At 42.3% G+C, this 19,706-nt stretch overlaps 1 protein-coding gene across 2 annotated transcripts in view; it reads right to left on the bottom strand.

The window, feature by feature from the left end:
* Window positions 1–3,427: 3,427 nt before the first annotated feature.
* DRD3 (dopamine receptor D3) overlaps window positions 3,428–19,706 on the bottom strand; it is a 36,940-nt gene continuing 20,661 nt past the window's right edge. The window contains exons 3-7 of one of the 2 annotated variants that reach the window (XM_036243383.1): window positions 16,429–16,571; window positions 9,333–9,529; window positions 4,944–5,076; window positions 4,797–4,844; window positions 3,433–3,629 (exon numbers count right to left, since the gene is read on the bottom strand). In XM_036243383.1, the coding sequence (XP_036099276.1) occupies window positions 3,433–3,629; window positions 4,797–4,844; window positions 4,944–5,076; window positions 9,333–9,529; window positions 16,429–16,571 (718 nt within the window). Of the gene's footprint in view, window positions 3,630–4,796; window positions 5,077–9,332; window positions 9,530–16,428; window positions 16,572–19,706 lie in introns of both variants that reach the window. The other variant, XM_036243382.1, reaches the window with a different exon arrangement.

Below are 19,706 nucleotides of genomic sequence, written 5' to 3'. Positions count from 1 at the left end.
TTTTAGCCCTCAGTTTCCTTTTCTGTAAATGAAGAAGAGGATAAAACCAAATACTCCCTTAGGACTGTCCCATGATTTTATATTTTTTTAATTTTTTTTTTATCCTCACCCGAGGATATTTTTCCATTTTTTGTACAGATAGAGTGGGAGGGAGAGGGAGGAAGGGAGAGAGAGAGAAACATCGACGTGAAGGGACACATCGAGTGGCTGCCACCCGCACGACCAACCAGGGCCGGGGACAAACTGCAACCGAAGTACGTGCCCTTAGCGGGAACCGAACCCGGGTCTCTCCGGACCGCAGGCCGACACTCTAACCGCTGAGCCAAACCGGCCAGGGCCCATGATTTTATAAAAATAGATTATGGATTTCCCATTTGACTGTTTCAGAAATTGAACTTGGCAGGAGGGGAGAGTAGTGTCTTGATGTGAGTTCTTAGGAGCGCTAGAGGGGGAGGTGGGTGGAATAAAGTGGGGCTCTCCCAGGGATCTTGTTCCACCTTTTTCTTTCTTTTTTTCCCCCCCACATCATATTTTTACTTTTATAGATTTTATTTTTTTCTTTGATAGATTTTTTATTCTTCTATTATTAATTATTGTATTATTTTTCATACAAATATATATACACACACTGTATATATTTTATAGAAAATATAATTGACATTTTGCTTGACTTTTAAATTAATTTATTTTTGTTACAGATGTTTCTCCTTTTTTCCCCATTGACACCCTCCTTCCCATACCCCCCACCCTGTCCCCAGCTTTGTTGTTCGTGTCTATTGGTTATATGTACATGCATATAAGTTCTGTGGTTTATCTCTTCCTTCCCCCCATCCCCTCTTTTGAGGGTTGTCAGTCTGTACCCTACTTCCACGTCTCTGGGTCTACCTGTTCTTCAGACTGTTATGTTCATTATATTCCACAAATTCTTCCCACCTGTTTCTTCCCACCCCTTTAACTCTCTGGAGGGAGGAAGTGGTTAATTGCATGGGCTTGGGAATTGGATAGAAATATATTTGACTTGGGGCAAATTTTTAAACTTCCCTTTGTCTCAGTTTCTTCATCTACAAATAGAGTTTATCTTACTAAGGTTATCATTAGGGTTAAATGACTTGATGTAAAGAGAGAATACAAAATATTTGTTATCATTCCTCACAAATATATTAATACTCATGCGGTTTTTGTTTCTATCCCAGAGTTCTAATTTTGACATGGAATTCTGTGATCTTTACCCCACTGTCCAACCTGTTTGCTGTTGATTTTACATGGAAAAACTTAGAAATCATGTACTTACACTTCTTCAGATATTTAATAATCTCAGTCCCCAGTTCTGCTTTCACCATAAACCTACTGAGTTAAATGGCACAAGGTACAAGAACTAGTAGACAGAATACTGAGTTACAATATAAACACTGTTATAGACAATAACATTTTAAAATGTTGGCATTAAAAGCACTTAGGGCCTGGCTGGTGTGGCTTAATCATCCCAGGGATTAAGAGGTCCCAGTTTGATTCTCAGTCAGGGCACATGCTTGGGATGCGGGCTCCATCCCCAGCAGGAGATGTGCAGGAAACAGCCAATCGATATTTCCCTCTCACATGGATGTTTCTATCTCTCACTCCCTTCTTCTCTCTCTCTAAAAATTCAATAAAAACATGTATTAAAAAAAGCACTTAGGAGTAACAGGTAACTGACTCACCAAGGGTAAGCATTTCCTTCTTATGAACTGTACACTTAAGAGCTAGAGGAGTGGGAAAAAGGACACCTTGAATTCCTTGTAAATTTCTTGTGCACCTCAAAGTGTAATAGCATTGCAGTAGGTATGTCATGCCTTTGCACTAATAGCTAACAGTCAATTTATTGAGGTTCAGGATGATAACATTTCATAAATTATTCACAAATTGTATATTAATCTTGTAATCAATAAGAAATAGCTTCTGAAGGTGAAAAGGTAAGTGATGAGAATATTTAAGCTCCTTCTAAATGCAATTTTTAATGACATTTACACATTATTTTTATATACCTTTAATCTCAGTTGTTGGAATGGTGATGTTTAGGCTCTGTGATAGGACTATCCAAAGACTGTCCATTTGATGGCTTTGGACAGCCACCCTGCCTGGTGCCCTCCGTTCTGAGGTCCTCTGGCAGTCCAGGTGAGTCCCTTACCACCCTTCAACAAGTAAATGAGCAAACATAGGAGCAGGTAGTGAGCTCCTTGAGGGCAGGATCTGCCTTATTCATTGTCATGTATCTGGAACCTGGGAGGTGACAGGCACTTTGCAGACACTTAATGAGTTTTAGGGTCTGAAAGTATTGGCTCTCTGTTAAACAGGAGATGGAGATGTCTGGGTAGGAAAACCTTATAGAATTATGAAAAGCATATCTAAGGCATATTCTAAACCACAAGGTTCAGGAGTGACATTATAGCCTGGCTGATGTGGCTCAGTGGTTGAGCATCGACCCATGCACCAAGAGGCCGCCGGTTTGATTCCCGGTCAGGGCACATGCCCAGGTTGTGGGCTTAATACCCATTGTGGGGCATGTAGGAGAAGGCCAATTGATGTTCTCTCTCATCGATGTTTCTATCTCTCTCTCCCTCTCCCTCCCTCTCTCTCTCTCTCTCTCTAATATCAATAAAGAAAAAATTTTTTTAGAAAAGTGATACTATAGTGGGAATTGTCATTCCTTCTTCACTGAACACCCCCATCTTGAATTACTCTCGAGTGGAGACTGTGTATAAGGGGATGAACTCAAAGGGCCTTCTGAGCTAGAGCTATAATACAAGGGGTAGCGAGGTTTGAAATGAAGCCTAGGTCCCAATGTGGGACAATGTCTCTTCTTCAGGGTGAGTGATGTCCCTCACCAAATGTAGCCAATCAGATTCCACGAAGAGGTAGCAGCATTGGCCTTGCCATTATATTTTCTGATACAATAAATGAAAGGAATAACCAAAAATGAGTAGGCCCACATAAGTACAAGCTTAGCCTGACAGTTAATTAGAGGTTTGAAGGAAGAGAAACTATCTGTTTTTGCAAGATGGCCTACTGGCTGAGATTTCAAGGACTCCTGGAAAGTGGAGAATGATATCTGTTCATTTTTCCTTCAGTGTAATGAATCATGCCTCCGATAATGATTTTGTATATGTGTAGAATCATGTTTTGTCAGCTTCTTTAGGAATTATTGCTTATCACTCAGGGGCCCTCCAAACCATTTAAAGATTGCCAAGATGAAGTCAGATTTTAGCTGGGGAGGTGGAACATTCTGTTTTGGAGGAAGCAGTTGGTTACACCTGCCACTCAGAGACATCCTGGCTCCAGCGATCTTCTTCCTACCACACGCCAGAGGTCGTGGCGCAGTCTTTATGAGCAGGCCCTGGCCAGTGGCCCAACGCATGGCAGGTGAGGGTGGACACAGGAAGTGTTCTCTCCTCTCCTTCAACAAGACAGGATCTTGAGGAAGGCTTTGCGGAACTCAATGTTGAAGGTGGTATAGATCACAGGGTTGAGGGCGCTGTTTACGTAACCCAGCCACGTAGTGGCTCTGTAAAGCTTTGGAGACACGTGGCATGCTGGGCAGTGGGTATTGAGAACGTGGGTCAAAAAGAAGGGCAGCCAACAGACAATGAAGGTCCCTAGGGAGCAAAGGAAGAGGCTCGTTTACTCGTTTGTTATAACGTGAAAATGACTCATGCTTGTTTCCTCATACTTGCTACTATGCCGGAAGTTTTACATACCCATTTAATTTTTAAACCAACCCTATGAAGTAGGTAAGTAGGTGTGATTAGCCACTATTTTCTTTTTCTTTCTTTTTTTTTTTTTTTGATAAGAGAACATCAAAATGCCTTTGATTCATCTTAGGCCTTTGTTTCTACATCAATTTTCTAGTTTGATCTTTAGATAGTGCTTTACTAGTTTTTTCTCTACTTCTCAATTTAAAACAATTATTTATTTAATGTCTAGCCATCAAGACATGATCTTAGGCACTGACAGAAAAGAAGGCCCTAAAGATTCAATTGACACAATTCCTGCTTTTGAGGGGATTACATCTAGGGGGTCCCATAAAGTCCCCGAGGTATGAAAATGTAAGGTGATAATAAAGAGGATGAATTTCCTTCACTAACTCTATATGGTGCCTCTGACTTATCAAAATTTTAATTTAAATAAATTAATATATATTTAATAAGTTATATTTTTCCACTATAAAAATTAGCTCTGATTTTAAACATCATAGAAAACTTGGTAAATGCAGAAAAACAGAAAGAAGAAAAATAACCACCCATCACTCAAAGTCAATCACTTTTGACATCATGGTGAATTAATTTTCAGGGTTTTTTTTCTTTCCCCTCTGTATTTAAAATAATCTAGATGTTATCATACCACATGACTGTAGTTTTATGCATCCACTCCCTTCTTTTACTTAATATTTTAGAGTAGCCATTGATTAAATATCTGGTATGTGCCATACATTTTACTTAATCATCATCTTACTTACTATTTGCTTTATCCATTATTATAAGACCATGTGATAGGCAACAAAATACAAGGGATAAACACATCTCAATCAGGTGATGTGCTGAGTTTCATATTGCATAAGTTTCGGTTTAGGTCTTGTGGTTTGCACCAGTTAACATTCATACACAAACCCTTTTCAGTTGCATTATACACATTTATAAATATTAAAGTCATTGGATTTCCAATTTCTGTCAAATATGGTTTCCTCAACCCTCTGCCAGCTGCACTGAGCTCAATCTAACCCAACTCAATCTAACCCGACTCAGTTCAACCTGATCCGAACTCACCAAGCACAATGGCCAGCATCTGCGTTGCCTTCTTCTCCCGAAGTGGCACTCCCCGAGGTGGCAAGGGCCCCAGCTTCAGGGATGTCGACAACCTGCCGTTACTGAGTTTTCGAACCTCTAAGCTGAGCTTGGGTCCCATGGCGGGGCTGAGGGAGTGCTGCGTGCTCCCTTCCTTTTTCAGCTCTCCTTCCTCTTGGAAGCCCGGCGGCCCAAAGGCAGTATCTTGGCAGATGCTATAGTAACGCCTCAGCTCCATGTGTGCCCGGCCAGGGGAGAGGGGCTGCAGGTGTGACAAGAGAGGGTCCTGACATTTCTGGGGCTATTGTTTATCTCCTGAGTGCTCCTGAAAGGAAAAGGGAAAGCAGCAAAGACAGGGGATCCAACCTGGTGTAAAACCTGTAGAGGGCGGATCTGAGGGCAGTGGGACCACGGGAAGTGAAGGTAAGTGAAATCTGCTTTGACGTTACACTAGAAAGAACGTACTACATGTGCAATGTTTGAGAATCACAATAATCCCCGGAGAGGAGGCAGGCACAGGATTCTATCCTGGCTCTTAAAGTTAGAATGGCTTCGATATACAGAGGAACATGTGAAGCAACACCACTGGGATGTAAGCAGCAAACACCTTAGGACAAACCACTCAGTTCCTCCAACACATAAGTTGCAGAGACAACAACACTTACCAGTTGCAAAATATGGGTCTTATTTTAATTTTGAATCAAATAAACCAACTGTAGAAAATGTAGGAGACAATTGAGAAAATGTGCATGTTGAGTATTTAATATTAAGGAAATGGGGATATTAATTTCTTTAGCTTGATGTGGTATTGTGAATATGTATTTTATAAAAGAGTTCATATTCTTTAGAGAGTCTTACGGAAATATTTTTGGTTGAAATGCTATAACATTTGGGATTTGCTTCATAATGATCCAGTGGGTATATGTGAATGTAGGTGCGGGTATAGATGAAATACTATTGGCCATGAGTTGATCATTATTGAAACTGAATGATAGCTAATGAAGGATTGGTTATGTTTATTTTTTTCTTTTTTCTTTTTGAAGTTTTTCCCAATAAAAAGTTAAAAGAATAAAGGAAAACCCAGGATTTTTATCTCAGCTTTTCTCCTTAGTAGATGTATCTTTGGGCAAGTTAATTAAATGTCTCTAAGCCTCATTGTAAAACAAAAAAGAAATTGGGAGAAAATGGCTTTTGAATGAGTAGACTCAGAGTGGAACACTGAAAATATGTGGATATTTCTGGTATTTGGAGGGGATGTGTGTGTGCTCAACATCTGAGCTTTCCATGTTTGAAGAATCAGACACTGTTCATCACAGTAGCAGGCGGAACTCTTCTACTCCCACAACTGAAGACATCAGCCAGACACTCACTCTCCCCAACCTCCCCACCTGGCAGCTGGAACTCTGGAACGTGAGCCACGCCCAGCCAGTTGGAGATTCCCACCGAAGACCTTGAGTTGGAGCTTGTAAAGCAGGGAGACTTCACAATTCTCTAGCAGCGGTGGCATCAATGTCCAGTGTCCTAGGTTTTCTAACCAGATTCTTCCTTAGGTGTGAACAGCATCTTCTAAAGCTGTTCTTCAGCCTTCTCACTGAGTCTGAGCTACTTGATACCCTTCCAGTAAATTCCTTTTTCTACATAAGTTAGTGTCAGCAACCAGGAACCCTCACTCTCTCTCCTTAGGTCAAGGAATCACAATCCTCCAGACATACAGTGCTGGTGCACTGCATACACTCAGAAACGCTGTTGGATGAATCAGTGCAAGGGACCTTCAAGATGATATAATATTTTAAAACTGTGTTCCACAGAGGCATCCATAGGGATTCTAGCATAACACATTTAAAATTTTTTAAATTTCATTTTTATGTTTTTTTCTACTAATTAATGTAAGCATATTATGTTTTATCTGAATGAGCATGATTATGTTTATGATTGTGCTGGCATCTAGTGATTTTTTAAAAGTGACAATATTTAACTTCTAAAGCTTTATTTCTGAATCTAGGGGGCTGGGGACACATTCTTGGGAACGCTTAGGAAATCTCAAATTTGAGAACTCTGACCTAGCGTACCTTGTCTCCATTTTACAAATATGGAAATTCAGTCCTATAGAAGGAACCTGATTCCTTTAAGATTATATATTGGTGAGTGTATTCTTCAGCTCTGCAAGCTCTAATCACTACCTCCAAGACAAACATAAGGATGCACTGGATTTCTTCGGGTCTGGCTGGCAGAGCGTCTGTTCTCAGGTGGCAGGACAGGACCCGTTTCTCCACATTCCTGGCCATGCCAGACTCCTGGTTCTCTAGTGGTGTAAACAACCAAGTCACCTGAGCATATTGATCTTCCTCTTCTCATAACCTCAAAGGCATTTAATATTTGGGTACTCAGTTGTCTTCACCTCACATCTTACAACTGAGCAACCAAGTGGATACTCTAATATCCACTTTTTCTCCTTATAGCCTTGGCACCTCCTCTGACTTTGGATCTGCTATAGGCAACCTTAAACCTCTTATCTATGTATATAGTGTGTCCCCCTCCCCCCACCGAATATGTATACACAGCTTGGAATAATTATAAAGCTAGTGTTTACTAAAATACATTTCATTTTCAAAACATAATAGAATCTACAGACACACTGTATACATTTTTTGAGGACAACCTGTATGTGTGTGTGTGTGTGTGTATATGTATATGTGTATATGTATATATATGTGTGTGTGTATATATATATATATAAAACAAACATATATATATTTTTACTCATTTATAGCAAGAGTCTCTGCTACACCGGCTTGTGTAAAAGATCATTAATTAACTATACAAAGGTTGACAAGGCTCAGACCTTTCTCATTATGGGTTTTTGAAACTTTATTCCCAATATTTAATTGGCTGTGGAGTTTTGGGAGAGGACTACTGGTCTTATATTTAACACTTTCAGGATCCATTTGGCACTTGGCTTGCTTAGGGAGGCAGGGCTGGCTTGAATTGGAAGGATAAAGGTCAGGATGACAGTGACATTGTCTTGCTTTCACCCATATTAAATGGCAAACAGGGCACTCAAGGTCTCACATTAGCCTCCCCTTCTCTGCTTTCCTTGGCTCTGCTCATGTGTGTTTTATTGATGCTCAGTTCCCTCTAATGCAGGTGGCTCTGCATGGCATCCTCATACCACATCCAAGAGTCTTTGGCTCCAGTCATTGGGATCTTTCCCAATAGTCATATGTGTTTTGAATATCATTTGGTGATTTCTATTCTGAAGCTCAAATCAAGCAGGATCTCAGATCTGTTCTATATTGTAGATACATGTGTGGGATTGGGGCTAGATCCTATTTGGGGATGGAAATGGAATCAAGTCCAGCCAGCATCTTTGAGAAAAGGTCTCTTATTCTTTTCCTATAATTAAAGACATGTTTGCTTACCATTTTCCCTGTGGCATCTGATGGAAATCTGGCCCTTAGTGAAAATTGCCGAATGGGGTACAGCCGAAGACAGGAAGACTAGGGTGAATTGAAGGAGAAATAGTTGTGGGTTAAGCTCTACAGAGTTGAGCCATACAGATGACAATGCTTTAAATACACTATGTTTGTATTCTCATCCTCCAGTGCTGACCTCCTATTTCAGGAGGACCAATATTCTTGTTCTACCCAAGCCTCAGGACTTCAACTTGGAGAGTTTGCACTCACTCAGATTGATCTAGACATTCAAAGATCAAATGCAGTTCTTACTTTGTCTCTCAACCCCTTTCCTGAGCATATTGAACTCTCTCTTCTCATTACCTCAAAGATATTTGGGTGCTCAACTGTCTTCATCTCACATTTCACAAACATCCCATTCAGTTGGGGAGTGTGCATTATTTGCTTGTTTAGAGTCCAAGCTCCATGAAGGTAGAGGCTGAATAATATTCTTGCCATTCCATCCCTAAAAGATTGCAAGTGATTGGTATTTATCCATCCATGCTTCAAGTACATCATGGGTAAATTACTAGGACAATGGGCACTGGGATAAGCAGAATTTAAAACCCAAGAAATTGGAACATCACTGTTGAGGCAATAACCTTTCTTTTCACAGCCTAACAAGACCCAAAAATACCTCATCAGCATTCTGTTTCACCAGCTCATCAATGCCTTGATATAGGGACTGATCTAGTAAGGACAAGAGATTTAGATGGACCCCAGTGATTTTTGGAATAAGTGATCTGGCCAAAAAGTCAGTCTTGGGAACCTGTCACACTAAAACTTTAAACCCTGTAGGACATTTGAACTTGTGGCCATTTGGGGACAATGAAAGACTTTGAAGGGAAGCAGAACACGCCCAGTAACTATCTTATCATCTTGCCAAATAAGATGTGTCCCTAGAACTTTTTGGATTGGATTTGCTACCTCTGAAGTAGAGCCAATACCAGCAGACTAGAAGGTGGGGGCAGATGTGTGCCTCCGATGTGGCAGTTCAGGTAAAAACATGCACTGCCGGACACAAGGCTGGGGTGCTGTCTTCCCTCTGCCCCTCCCGGGTGCTTACTTGTTGAGGGAAGCTGGGCCTGACACTGATGCACTGGCTGTTCTGTCGAGTGAGAATCCGTTTTTGTCTCCTCTGTCTCAGTACCACATAGATCCTGGCATAGACGAGGACAGTCACTCCGAAGGGCAGGTAGAAGGACACCACTGAAGAGTAGATCACAAAATCAGGGTTGGAGATGGAGCAGACCCTGGGGTCTCCTGTGAGTGAGAGAAAAGGAGAAAGCAAAAACAGTTTGCCAAATATGAGACCTCAGTGGGGAGCACATGTGGTGTCTGCACCGTCTAATCCACATGGAGCTTCGAGAAGCAAGGATTCCTGGTCCCACCTACACCCTCATCATGCCCCAGTTCACATGCTGCCTCCATCCGTGGAGGCTTGCTTGAGTTTCTCATTCACGGCAACTCTTTATTCCTCTGTGGCCCGCAGCCCTTTCCTTTGCCTCTGTTGTGTAGTTAGCACCCGGGTCCTGATTGTTAAGTCGTGAGGGTGGGCAATGCCATCTCAGACACCTGTGATGTCAGCTCGCTGAGGGTAGGAGGTCTCATTCAGCTTCGTGTTGCTCACAGTTCACTTAAAAAGAAAATGTACCGATGATTACATGCCAGACACTGCTCTACACTGGGGCTGCGAAGAGGCACGACACCGTCTGCCTTGAAAAAGCTCACAGTCTAGACAGACAGATGATCCCTTCCATATGCTGTGCTAAGTGCCGCAGAGGAATTCCGCCCGGGAGTCCGGGTCCAGTGGCACTGAGCAAGAGCCCAGGGGCTCGTGGGAGGGATGCAGCCCCAGGAAGGGGCCTGCCGAGTGGAGGCCTGGAAGGATTGTTGGGTGCACTGAATGGAGGAAGCCTTCTTCGCTAAGAATGCCACATCTCCATTTTGAATCTGGAATATGGGGCAGGTCGTGGCTGCATATGAGACAGGCATTTGGTTTTTCAAGGAGTTCCAGCCATGGTCAGGGGTGAGATGGGAAGAGGGCCAGTAAGGATAGAGTCATTGTGGAAATGCGAATTGAGGAGGGTCCTCGTCCCTGCTCTGTGTCCTGAATGCTCCTGCCACGCCTCCTTAGGAGGGCCTTGTAGCTTTGCCTGGTCACTGGCAGATGTTGTGATTCCTCTAATGCTCGGGAGAGGACCTGAAATGTGCCCTTCTTGAAAGGGAAACAGGAAACAAACTAATATCTTCCAGGTGATATGCCAAGGGCTTTAAGCACATTACCTTACCTAATCGTTATGACAGCATTATGTGACACAGGTACAATTACTGACTCTATTCTCAGATGAGCAGACTAAGTGAGGCTCAGAGAGGTTTAGTAAGTGGCCCAACATTGCACAGCCTGAATGGGATGGAGACCAGATATGTTCCTCCAGCCACTTGGACCCCAAAACCAATGTTCTTTCTGTGATTTTGACACACCACCCCCTCTACCTGCAGGACGTGGCACACCGACACTTTGTTCAGTATTGTCAGCAACAGCTGTTGGTACACCGGGCCAACTTTCATAAGGAGTTGGGAGTTTTCCAACCCAAAATCTGGTCTCAGAAGATATAGGCTCAGGTGTGAGTTGGTAGGGAGAGGGCTATGGCCACACGGCCCCCTCACTCTGCTTGTTGGTCTCTGGGGTAGCAGAGGCCAGGCAGCCTGAGGTGTGAGACCAGGTTTGCCATTTATTATCTGTGTGATCTTGGGCAAATTACCTAACTACACCAAGCCTCCGCTTCATTATCTATAAAAGAAAGATAAAAATATTGTGTCATATAGTGGAAACGAGGTTAAATGGCAGCTATTATCATTCTTTACTCTTATTATTTCATTTTTACCTCCTCTGAGCTTTTTACACTGAAAAGGGATGGTATCATTTGGAATGGAAATTTGGGGAGAGACTTACAGGGAGCAATATTTGTGGGAGAAGGCAGGGAGGAACAGTTAAGGATGAAAACAAGGACAAAGAGTGTGCTCAGAGCTCAGTGAGGATTTTAATGCCAGCAGGGCTGCCAGAACCTTTATGAGCTCCTCCCACCTTCTCTGGTTCCCTCGAGGAGGGGTCAAGTGCAGGTCAAATTAATACCATCCTACCAAAGCTGGTGTCAGCATTCTTTAGGAAATGGCTCATAAAGCTTTGAGCAGTGGCCACAAATTGGCATCATCTAGTCCCTGAGGGGGACAGGGTTAGAGGCAGGAATAGCACGGCTGTAGGTGGTCTTTCTGAATCTGTCAGAAGCCATGTTAGCCATCGTCAGCGCCTCCCCTGAAGTCAGCCCCCCCCTGCCACCAGCGTCTGACCATGATGTAAATGCCTCCTAAAATGACAGGCTCCTCAGCACACTTTGCCGGTGAGAAGTGGGCCAGAGGGGTGACAGAGCTACGTGCCTGCTGTTCATCTTGTTCCATTGGTGGTGACCCAGATGGTTCCCATTTGTCCCTCTAGATATACCTTCTTCCCTTCTCTACCCTCTTCTGGGTTCTGGGAGGCTGAACTCTAAGTTCTATATATTAACTACTACTTTTCAAAAGCCAGGAGCAAAAGTGGGTACAGTGTGCTTTTATTTGTGTAAAATGGACACACACACACGTGTGTGTGTGCATGCATGCCCGAGTGTATGTACTTGTTTCAAGTATTATTCTTGAAGAATATTAGTGTTTGCTTCTAGGGAGGGGGATGGAGGAATCAGCAATCTAGGGTAGAAGGGAGAGCTACATGTGAGTACATATATGTATCTCATCACACCTTATGTTTTATCATGTGAAGATATTTATTTTCCCAGTAAAATATTGAAAGCTTATGTATGAGAAGCAGAGCATGAAGAGAGAGCATGTAGTGATTTCAGGATCACTGATCAATGAAGCCCCTTATATACAATCACGGAACCTACATCATCATCCTGTCTTTCCTCCCCTAAGTAACTGCTGCCTGTCCTTAGACCACGTTCTGCAGCCTCTCCCAGACTCCTGTGAAGATGTCAGCAGGCAGAGTGACAGGGGTCAAGTGGCCAGTGAGTGGGCCCTGCTCCAGTCCTCACCAGGTCTGACTTGGGTGTATGTCCTGTTAGCAGGGCAGAGTGAGGCCCCCATGGGAGCTGAGGCTTCCGCAGAAGATGAGGTACCTTGTCTTAATTACTTAACTAAAACAGTACTGTGCTGTCAATACAACAGTTATTGAAAGAATAAATGAATGGTGAATAATAAGCAAAGTAGACCAATGAGCATTTTACATAAACACATGAACAGTCACTGACTAGAGAATATTGGGGCAGGCCAGGGGGCTACTCCTCCTTCTCTGAGACTGAGATGTTTATCCCAACTAATCTCAACATTTAAGGAGGAAATGAGGAGGAGGAGGACTAAACCATCATTCAGCACAATTTTATGAAGCATCTATTGTATTCAAGGCACTGTGAGGGGCAATAAAAACACTGAATAGCTCTGCTAAGGAATCTAAGAGGCTTCTGTGGGCTAGCCTGGCAACTTGGTCCCACACCGAAGTCAACAGCAAGGCCAGAGCGGTTGACTTGAGAGGTAAGGGACTTCCAGCTCAGTGAAGGATTTGTCCTCAACGTGTTTGCAAAGACAGGAGATCCTGATGAATCTGATTTTAGAACGAGCCTGCTATTCTTATAACTTTGTGCTTCTCAACCAGGCTGCCCCCAGCTCCAGTGTTCTGGGAGCCAGGTGAGGTGTTTTATTTCTACAATCAAATGAAAAATGTCCCTTTATTTCTCGGTTTTGAAGGAAAGTTAAGCCAGCTGACGGGATTTTCTTAGCTTTAAGTTTTTCCTCAAAGATTTCTTACACCCTCATCACCAGCTACTGCTTATCCACTCTAGAATTTTTAAAATAACACAATAGTTATCTCATTTAGCAAACATTTAAATACTAGTCATTTTTCTTATCTGTGAAATGAAAGGAGTGGGCTGCTCATTCAGGGATCTTTGGGGTTTTCTCTAGCACCAACACTCCATACTCCACTGCTGTTGGGGGATGTTGATTGTGTGGTATTTGGCTCGACTTCTGGGCCTCTGCTGGTAGCTGGGGCAACACCGGGAAGCCAGGCTCCACAGCCTTGAAACTCTCTGTGACCCAAGACCCTGCCTTAGGTGTGCACCCAGAAATGCACGTTGACCTTTTTTCCGTCAATAAGAGCAACTCCAAGTTGAAAGAAACGGAGGCTCAACTTTTCACTACCTTATGTTCTCTGACAAGTCACAGTCCCATGTGGCAGTCCATTTCATAAAAAAGAAGAATCAGAATGTTCTTTTGTGTTGTACTCATCAGTAAAAGTTTATTTACTTCCAGGATCAGGTGTTATTGGCAGTGTCCTGCCCTTTTCTCCTTTGCTTTTCACAGAAAGAGTGGAAAAACATGGCTGAGAGAAGTCATTTATAATTGGGCTTTTGAATGGACTTGAAAACTTCCTTCTAGATGGAAGAGGTGCTAGAGGAACCTACATTTATCAAGATAATGACTCTGTACTGGGAAGGTCAGACAGAGGCAGAGAAGGATGCTGGGCCTCTCTGCCTTGAGTTCTGCTCACTAATCCCCAAAATGAGTTCTCAGACAAGACAATTTGTCTCCTCTATGACCACCAGCAGAACTACAGCTGTTTAGATTTTTCCTTGGAGGAGGTGCATAGTTATATTTTAAGGCACAGAAACTTCTTCTAACTCATAATAACGGCGACAACACTACCACCATCAGCTAATGTCTCCTGGGCTCTTCTGATGGACTTGACACTTTGACACAATGTACAAATAAGCAGAGGGCTTACAGCAGTCTCATTAGTCAAGTTAAAGAGAGAGATGGCAAGAGAAGACAGAGTATACACTCTAAGTCATGGCCTTCTTTCTCAATTCTATATTTGAAAATCCTTTTGGAAAGATTTTTCTGAGTTTTGTTTCTGGAACAATAATGATCTCACTGATGGCAACAACACTGCCATTAGCTCATCATTCTTCTTCACTTTGAGATGTTGACATTAACCGGGACCTCTAATGTCAGAGTTTGAGACTGTTTTCACTCTTACCAGGGTGTGTGTGTCTCTGTGTGTGTGAGAGTGAGTAGGACCCTTCTGCCAGCCTCCAAGAATAAGTAAGAGGAACCATCCGGTCCTGCAAACGTGGTGGGGATTTGCTGGTGGCGGGGACCAGGGGTTTACGCAATGCCTTGGTCTAGCAGTGGTAGCAAGTGCCCCATACTACAAATACCAATGAAAGCGTTTTCATGTAGAAACAAAGATATAAAAGGTGGCTTAGTTATCAGATTTACCCAAAAAGCATACTTAACACTCATCAAAACTGGTTCTTTAGTGCCAGTCAGTCTCTATAGTTGTGTTGGGGAATGTTACTTCGGCAGGGGTGTGTGTGTGTGTGTGTGTGTGTGTGTGTGTACATACACACATGTGTATCTAAAGTGTCAATCAGTGAAAATAACAGTAACTCATGGTAAAGAGTAATTCAAAGATGATAATAACTTTATATTTTAGGAACACCCTGAGTTAACCAGGCATGTATTTGTTGGATAACTTGTCTACTTAACCTTTAATGTGGCAGAGATACACGCCTGAGTTTGAACAATTGGTATGTACTGTCATGTCTATGTATGTTGACCCAATTTAATCCTCATTTAATTGTAAAAAAAAAAGTCTATGAAGGAGGAAAAGTAGAATTATATCATATGTAGGGTTAGATTCTAAAGTCAATGAATGAGTAAAGTAAAAATTATAGAGTTGAAGTTTGCTTTGAAAAATCCCCTGAATCACATGTAAAGATATACATATTTGATGACAGCTCTGAACAGCAATAAGTAAAGATGAATGATACATACAGTAATATGTCAAACATTATGAAGAGTTCAAATGCAACGTGTAATTTTAGAGATGAAGTTTCTGGGCTTATTTGCAGGAAGTCATATATAAAAACAAACATTGAAAACTTCCTAACTGAATATTTAGACTGAATCTTCATATTTGAATTTCTGAAGTTTATGGTCCATTATATTTTTACCCCAAACTGCTCAATAAGGAAACTTAACTCAGAAAAGTTAAGTAACTTATTCAAGGATACACAGCTGGTAAGTTGTAGAATTGGAATTTGAATCTAGGTTGTTCTATCTCCAGAGCCTTTGTCTATTCTCCTAAATGTATTTTGACTTCTAAGTTGTCCAGCAAACGACTCTTTGAAGACTATTTATAAGTTGGAATTTGCCTGTATTTATAGGTAATGGGTTACATACAATGTCTGCATACACATAAACACACTGCTAGCTATGTGACTTGTACATATATACTAAAAATCAATGAAGCTGGAACATAACAGAAATTGAGTAAACCAATTCAAATGGACAAAATAAGAAATCCAAATTAACACTGGAAAAAGAGTCAATCAGTTCTCTTTTAACAAAGTCTCAGCCTTTATTGCCAATACCAGTAACTTTTCTATATGTGGAATAGTTTTCATTCAATGCATGAAATTTCTGAGGCCAAAAGATGGACATGGAACAGACCCAGAGGGCCTTGATCTGTAAGGGGTGTAAATTTGGTGTCTTATGTCTAAAATTTCAAATATCTAAGACATTCCAATTGTCCATCCATCTATCCATCCATCCATCCATCCATCCAATAGAAGATGTACCATATGCCAACCATCATGGCCAGAATTTTTGTATATTAAAATATAAGAAACAGACCCACCAATAACTTAGGAATCTAAGCTAGCTCCCAAATGCTGGAAATGATTCTTGTTCCTACTCAAGGGCTTTATGATATGTTACTTTTCACTGTGAGCAGTTATGAATTGTAATCTTTTCATTAGCAAACCTCACCTAAATTATTAATATGGTTTAGTTTTTTTAACTGGTGCATTTCTTCAAATGAATACAGTGACATTTCTTTCAAAATAGGAATGAGCCAGATTTTTCCATTAATTGGGACAGAACTTGATCCCTGGGCCAATAATTGATAAAGTTTGCAAAGCTTTGTAGTCTATAGCATCTTCATTTGATTACAAAGTGTACTGACCAGGGGTCAGAAATTTCAGAGCTGAGCTGCTCATGTGTGCTGGGAGTCACATAGGTTTTGAAAGTGGGGCTATTGTTGTTACCTGTGGTGTTAAAGCCAAAGAGGAGAGGGCAAGACACAGCAAAGGCCAGTACCCAGACAGCTGTGATCATGAGGGCCACACGCCGACAGGAGCTCTGTCCCGTGCCATGTTGGTAGTGAACTGGCATGACCACTGCAGTGTACCTGTAAGAGGAAGGGGAGAGAAGATAACATGGTGAGAAAGGACAGGGAAGACACGTTGAAGGGGGTTCTAGAAAAATAATCAGGTTGATGAATGTGGCGAGAGAAAAATAATTTTGATGGGGGAAAGGTGAAAATAGTAGAGGGGCTGAGATTAGATTGACGAAGAACTCATTGAGGTGATCAAGAAAGGGAAAAAGAAAGTTAGCGTAGCAGCACTGGGTTGCTGAGAGCTTCTTTATCAGTCCTGATGGATGGCCCAGCATATCCCGTATTCACCGCCCAGAACCCTGGACTCTGCGTGCTGGTGTGCTCGCTTCTCCCACGGTTCTTCAGATAATGACAGAACTGTGTCCAAGGTGGACGTTTATCCCTGCTTGCATCCTAATACAAATTCTAACTCTCACAGTGGCAACTGTTCCAAATAACAGAGATAATGAAATCAGAGATGAGTACTATCCAATGACGTAAAAGCCAGTTTGCATGCTGACTTGGTCTGTTTGGGCTGCTATCTCAGAAATACTATAGACTGGGTGGCTTAAACAGCACATTGATTTTTCCCAGTTCAGAAGGCTGGGACATCCAAGATGAAGGCACTGGAAGACTCAGTGTCTGCTGAGGATCCATTTCCTGGTTCATGGACAGCTGTATCCTCACTGTGTCCTCACATGGTGGACAGGGAGAGGAAGCTTGATGGGGTCTCTTTTATAAGAACACTAATATTATTCGCGAAGTTTCTACCTTCATGACCTAATCACTACTCAAAGCTCCCACCTGCTAATACTATCACTTTCAGGGTTAGGATTTCAGTGCATAAATTTGGGGGAGGGGGGCACAGATCTTCAGTCTATAGCTCATACTTTTACATGGTCAAAGCACAGGTATCTGTTTTGTTGGGCATTGTTGTCTTTTCTATGGAAACTCCTCACACACATTTCCAGCTGCTTGTTGGACTTATTACTTGGACATTTGTTTCATAGTCATCTCAAACTCAAGTTATCTAAAATAGATTTGCCTGTCTCCCCACATTCCTAATCTGGTTCCTCTCCCTGCCTTTCTTCAAAGCGTCTACACCTAATATCCAGGCCTTTCGACTCTCTCTTGGCCCTGCCATATAATTTCCTCACTCATTCATTTAACCTTTCATTCAAAGTTTACTGAGTCCCTACCATGTGCCAGGCCCTTTGTTGGAAATATAGGGCTATTCAAATGGGACATTGTCCCTGTCGTTATGGAACTTGGAATTGAGTGGAATGGATGGACCAAAAAAATATTAGTATACAATGAAGAGGATCATGAAAGACACAAGCTGGGTGACACTTTGAGGATAATGGTGGCTATAAAGAAGGGGTAATTCAACATAGACCGGGCAGGGAAATGAGAGGGGTAAGAGGGACCATGAGGTAAGATAGAAGAACATTTAGACAGAAGGTCAAAGATCCTGTAAGTTAACCCATTATGCTATCCCTGTAGAATCTTCTCCCATTGAATGTAGACCACACATGTGAATATGTATAATGTAGATCCTGTGATTAGATTACTAATCAAGAGACTGAAGGAATCAAAAGGGAGATTATCCTCAGTGGGCCTGACCTAATTAGGTAGGTCCTTAAAAAGGACTGGGCCCTTCCTTAATTCAGAGAAATAATAATAATAAAAAAAAAGTGAAATTCCTTGCTGGCTGCAAATTCATGTTTTGGAAAAGGTCATTTGGCAGGGAATAGCAAAAGGTTTACAGAAGCTGAGAACAGCTCTTGGTTGACAACCATGAAGAAAGTGAGGACCTCGGAGCTACAACTGCAAGGAAGCTGAATTCTATGGACAACCTGAAAGAGCTTGGAAGGGAGCCCCAAGCTCCAGATGACAACACAACCCAGCCTCCACCTTGATGTCAGCCTTGTGAGACCCTGAGCAGAGCACCTCGCTGTGCTGTGCACAGACTTCTGAACTACAGAAATGGTGAGATAAAAAAAAAAAAAAAAAAGGTATAATTTAAGCCACCACATTTTTGATAATTCGTTCCATAGCAACAGAAGAGACTGATGTCTTTGTCCAGTCACTATCCCTTCTCCTTCCCTGGGCAGCTCCTTCTTGATTAGCTCTCCAGCAACCTTCCCAGTCCTCTTCATCTTATAGAGACCTCTAACTCTGAACACATAACATTCCTATGCCAATCAATCACATTGCTGTTGTCTTGCCTTATCATTGAACTTGCCTCACGGCTGGAGATGGTCCCCACATGATTTGAGTTACTTGATGGCTCAGATCATCTTATTGCCTTTCGTATTCCCCACAGGTCCTTGCACAAAGCAAGTAGTAAGAAGCTATTGATTGATTGCCTCATAAATCCTGAAAGCCTTATTCCCTATAAGAGAACAATTCTAATTTTAGCCAGGCCAAAGGGATCTAATGTATATAGCTGGGTCTACATATGCTCATTTTTTCTTTGTTTTCTCAGTGTCCAGAAAACCTGGAGATCAGATTCAGACAGGAGGTGCACAGAAGGTCTAAGCAGGAGCCTCTGTGCACTCAAAGCTTGTGGCTGAGGAAGAGAAGGATAATCCCCAGGCAGGAGGGGCTGGGACAGTGCCCTGATGCTCCTCCTAAATATCCAGCCCTGCCTGGATCACCTGCACCTAGCCTTAGAGTTCATGTGTCAACATTTGTGTTCCCCAAAAAACCACTCTGAGGGCTGAGATGGAGGCAGACTCTGCAGGACTTGACCTTGGCACCAGGATGTGTGACAGAGGTGGCTTCTTTTTCAAGAGGGAAAAATAGAGGCTCTAATTTAATAAGGTCAAATTCAGATCTCACCATAAACCCTAAGGGAGGCCCATGACAATCCAGTTCCCTTCTCCTGAAGCACATATACTGCAAATCTTCCCTTGAATTCCTAACTTGGTGATGAAGGAGCAGGGCAAGTAGCTCCTGGTATTCTTCCAGACCTCTCCCCCACTGCACACACACTGAGGGCTTTAGACTCTGCTGGAGCTGGGAGCTGGGACTTCAAGTTACATATGTCTACCTAGGTCTGGCCCTTAGAGCTGATTGCTGAGGCACCTTGGGGAAGAGACTGAGCCTTGTGTCCTGCAGCTGTCATAGCCAAACAGTTGTCAGGGTTGGAAAGAAAGATATAAC

The sequence above is a fragment of the Molossus molossus genome, unplaced genomic scaffold, assembly GCF_014108415.1.
Source record: "Molossus molossus isolate mMolMol1 unplaced genomic scaffold, mMolMol1.p scaffold_m16_p_5, whole genome shotgun sequence".
Taxonomy (NCBI): Eukaryota; Metazoa; Chordata; class Mammalia; order Chiroptera; family Molossidae; genus Molossus; species Molossus molossus.
Note: the sequence above shows the minus strand (reverse complement) of the source record. Positions and strands in the feature narration are given on the sequence as shown.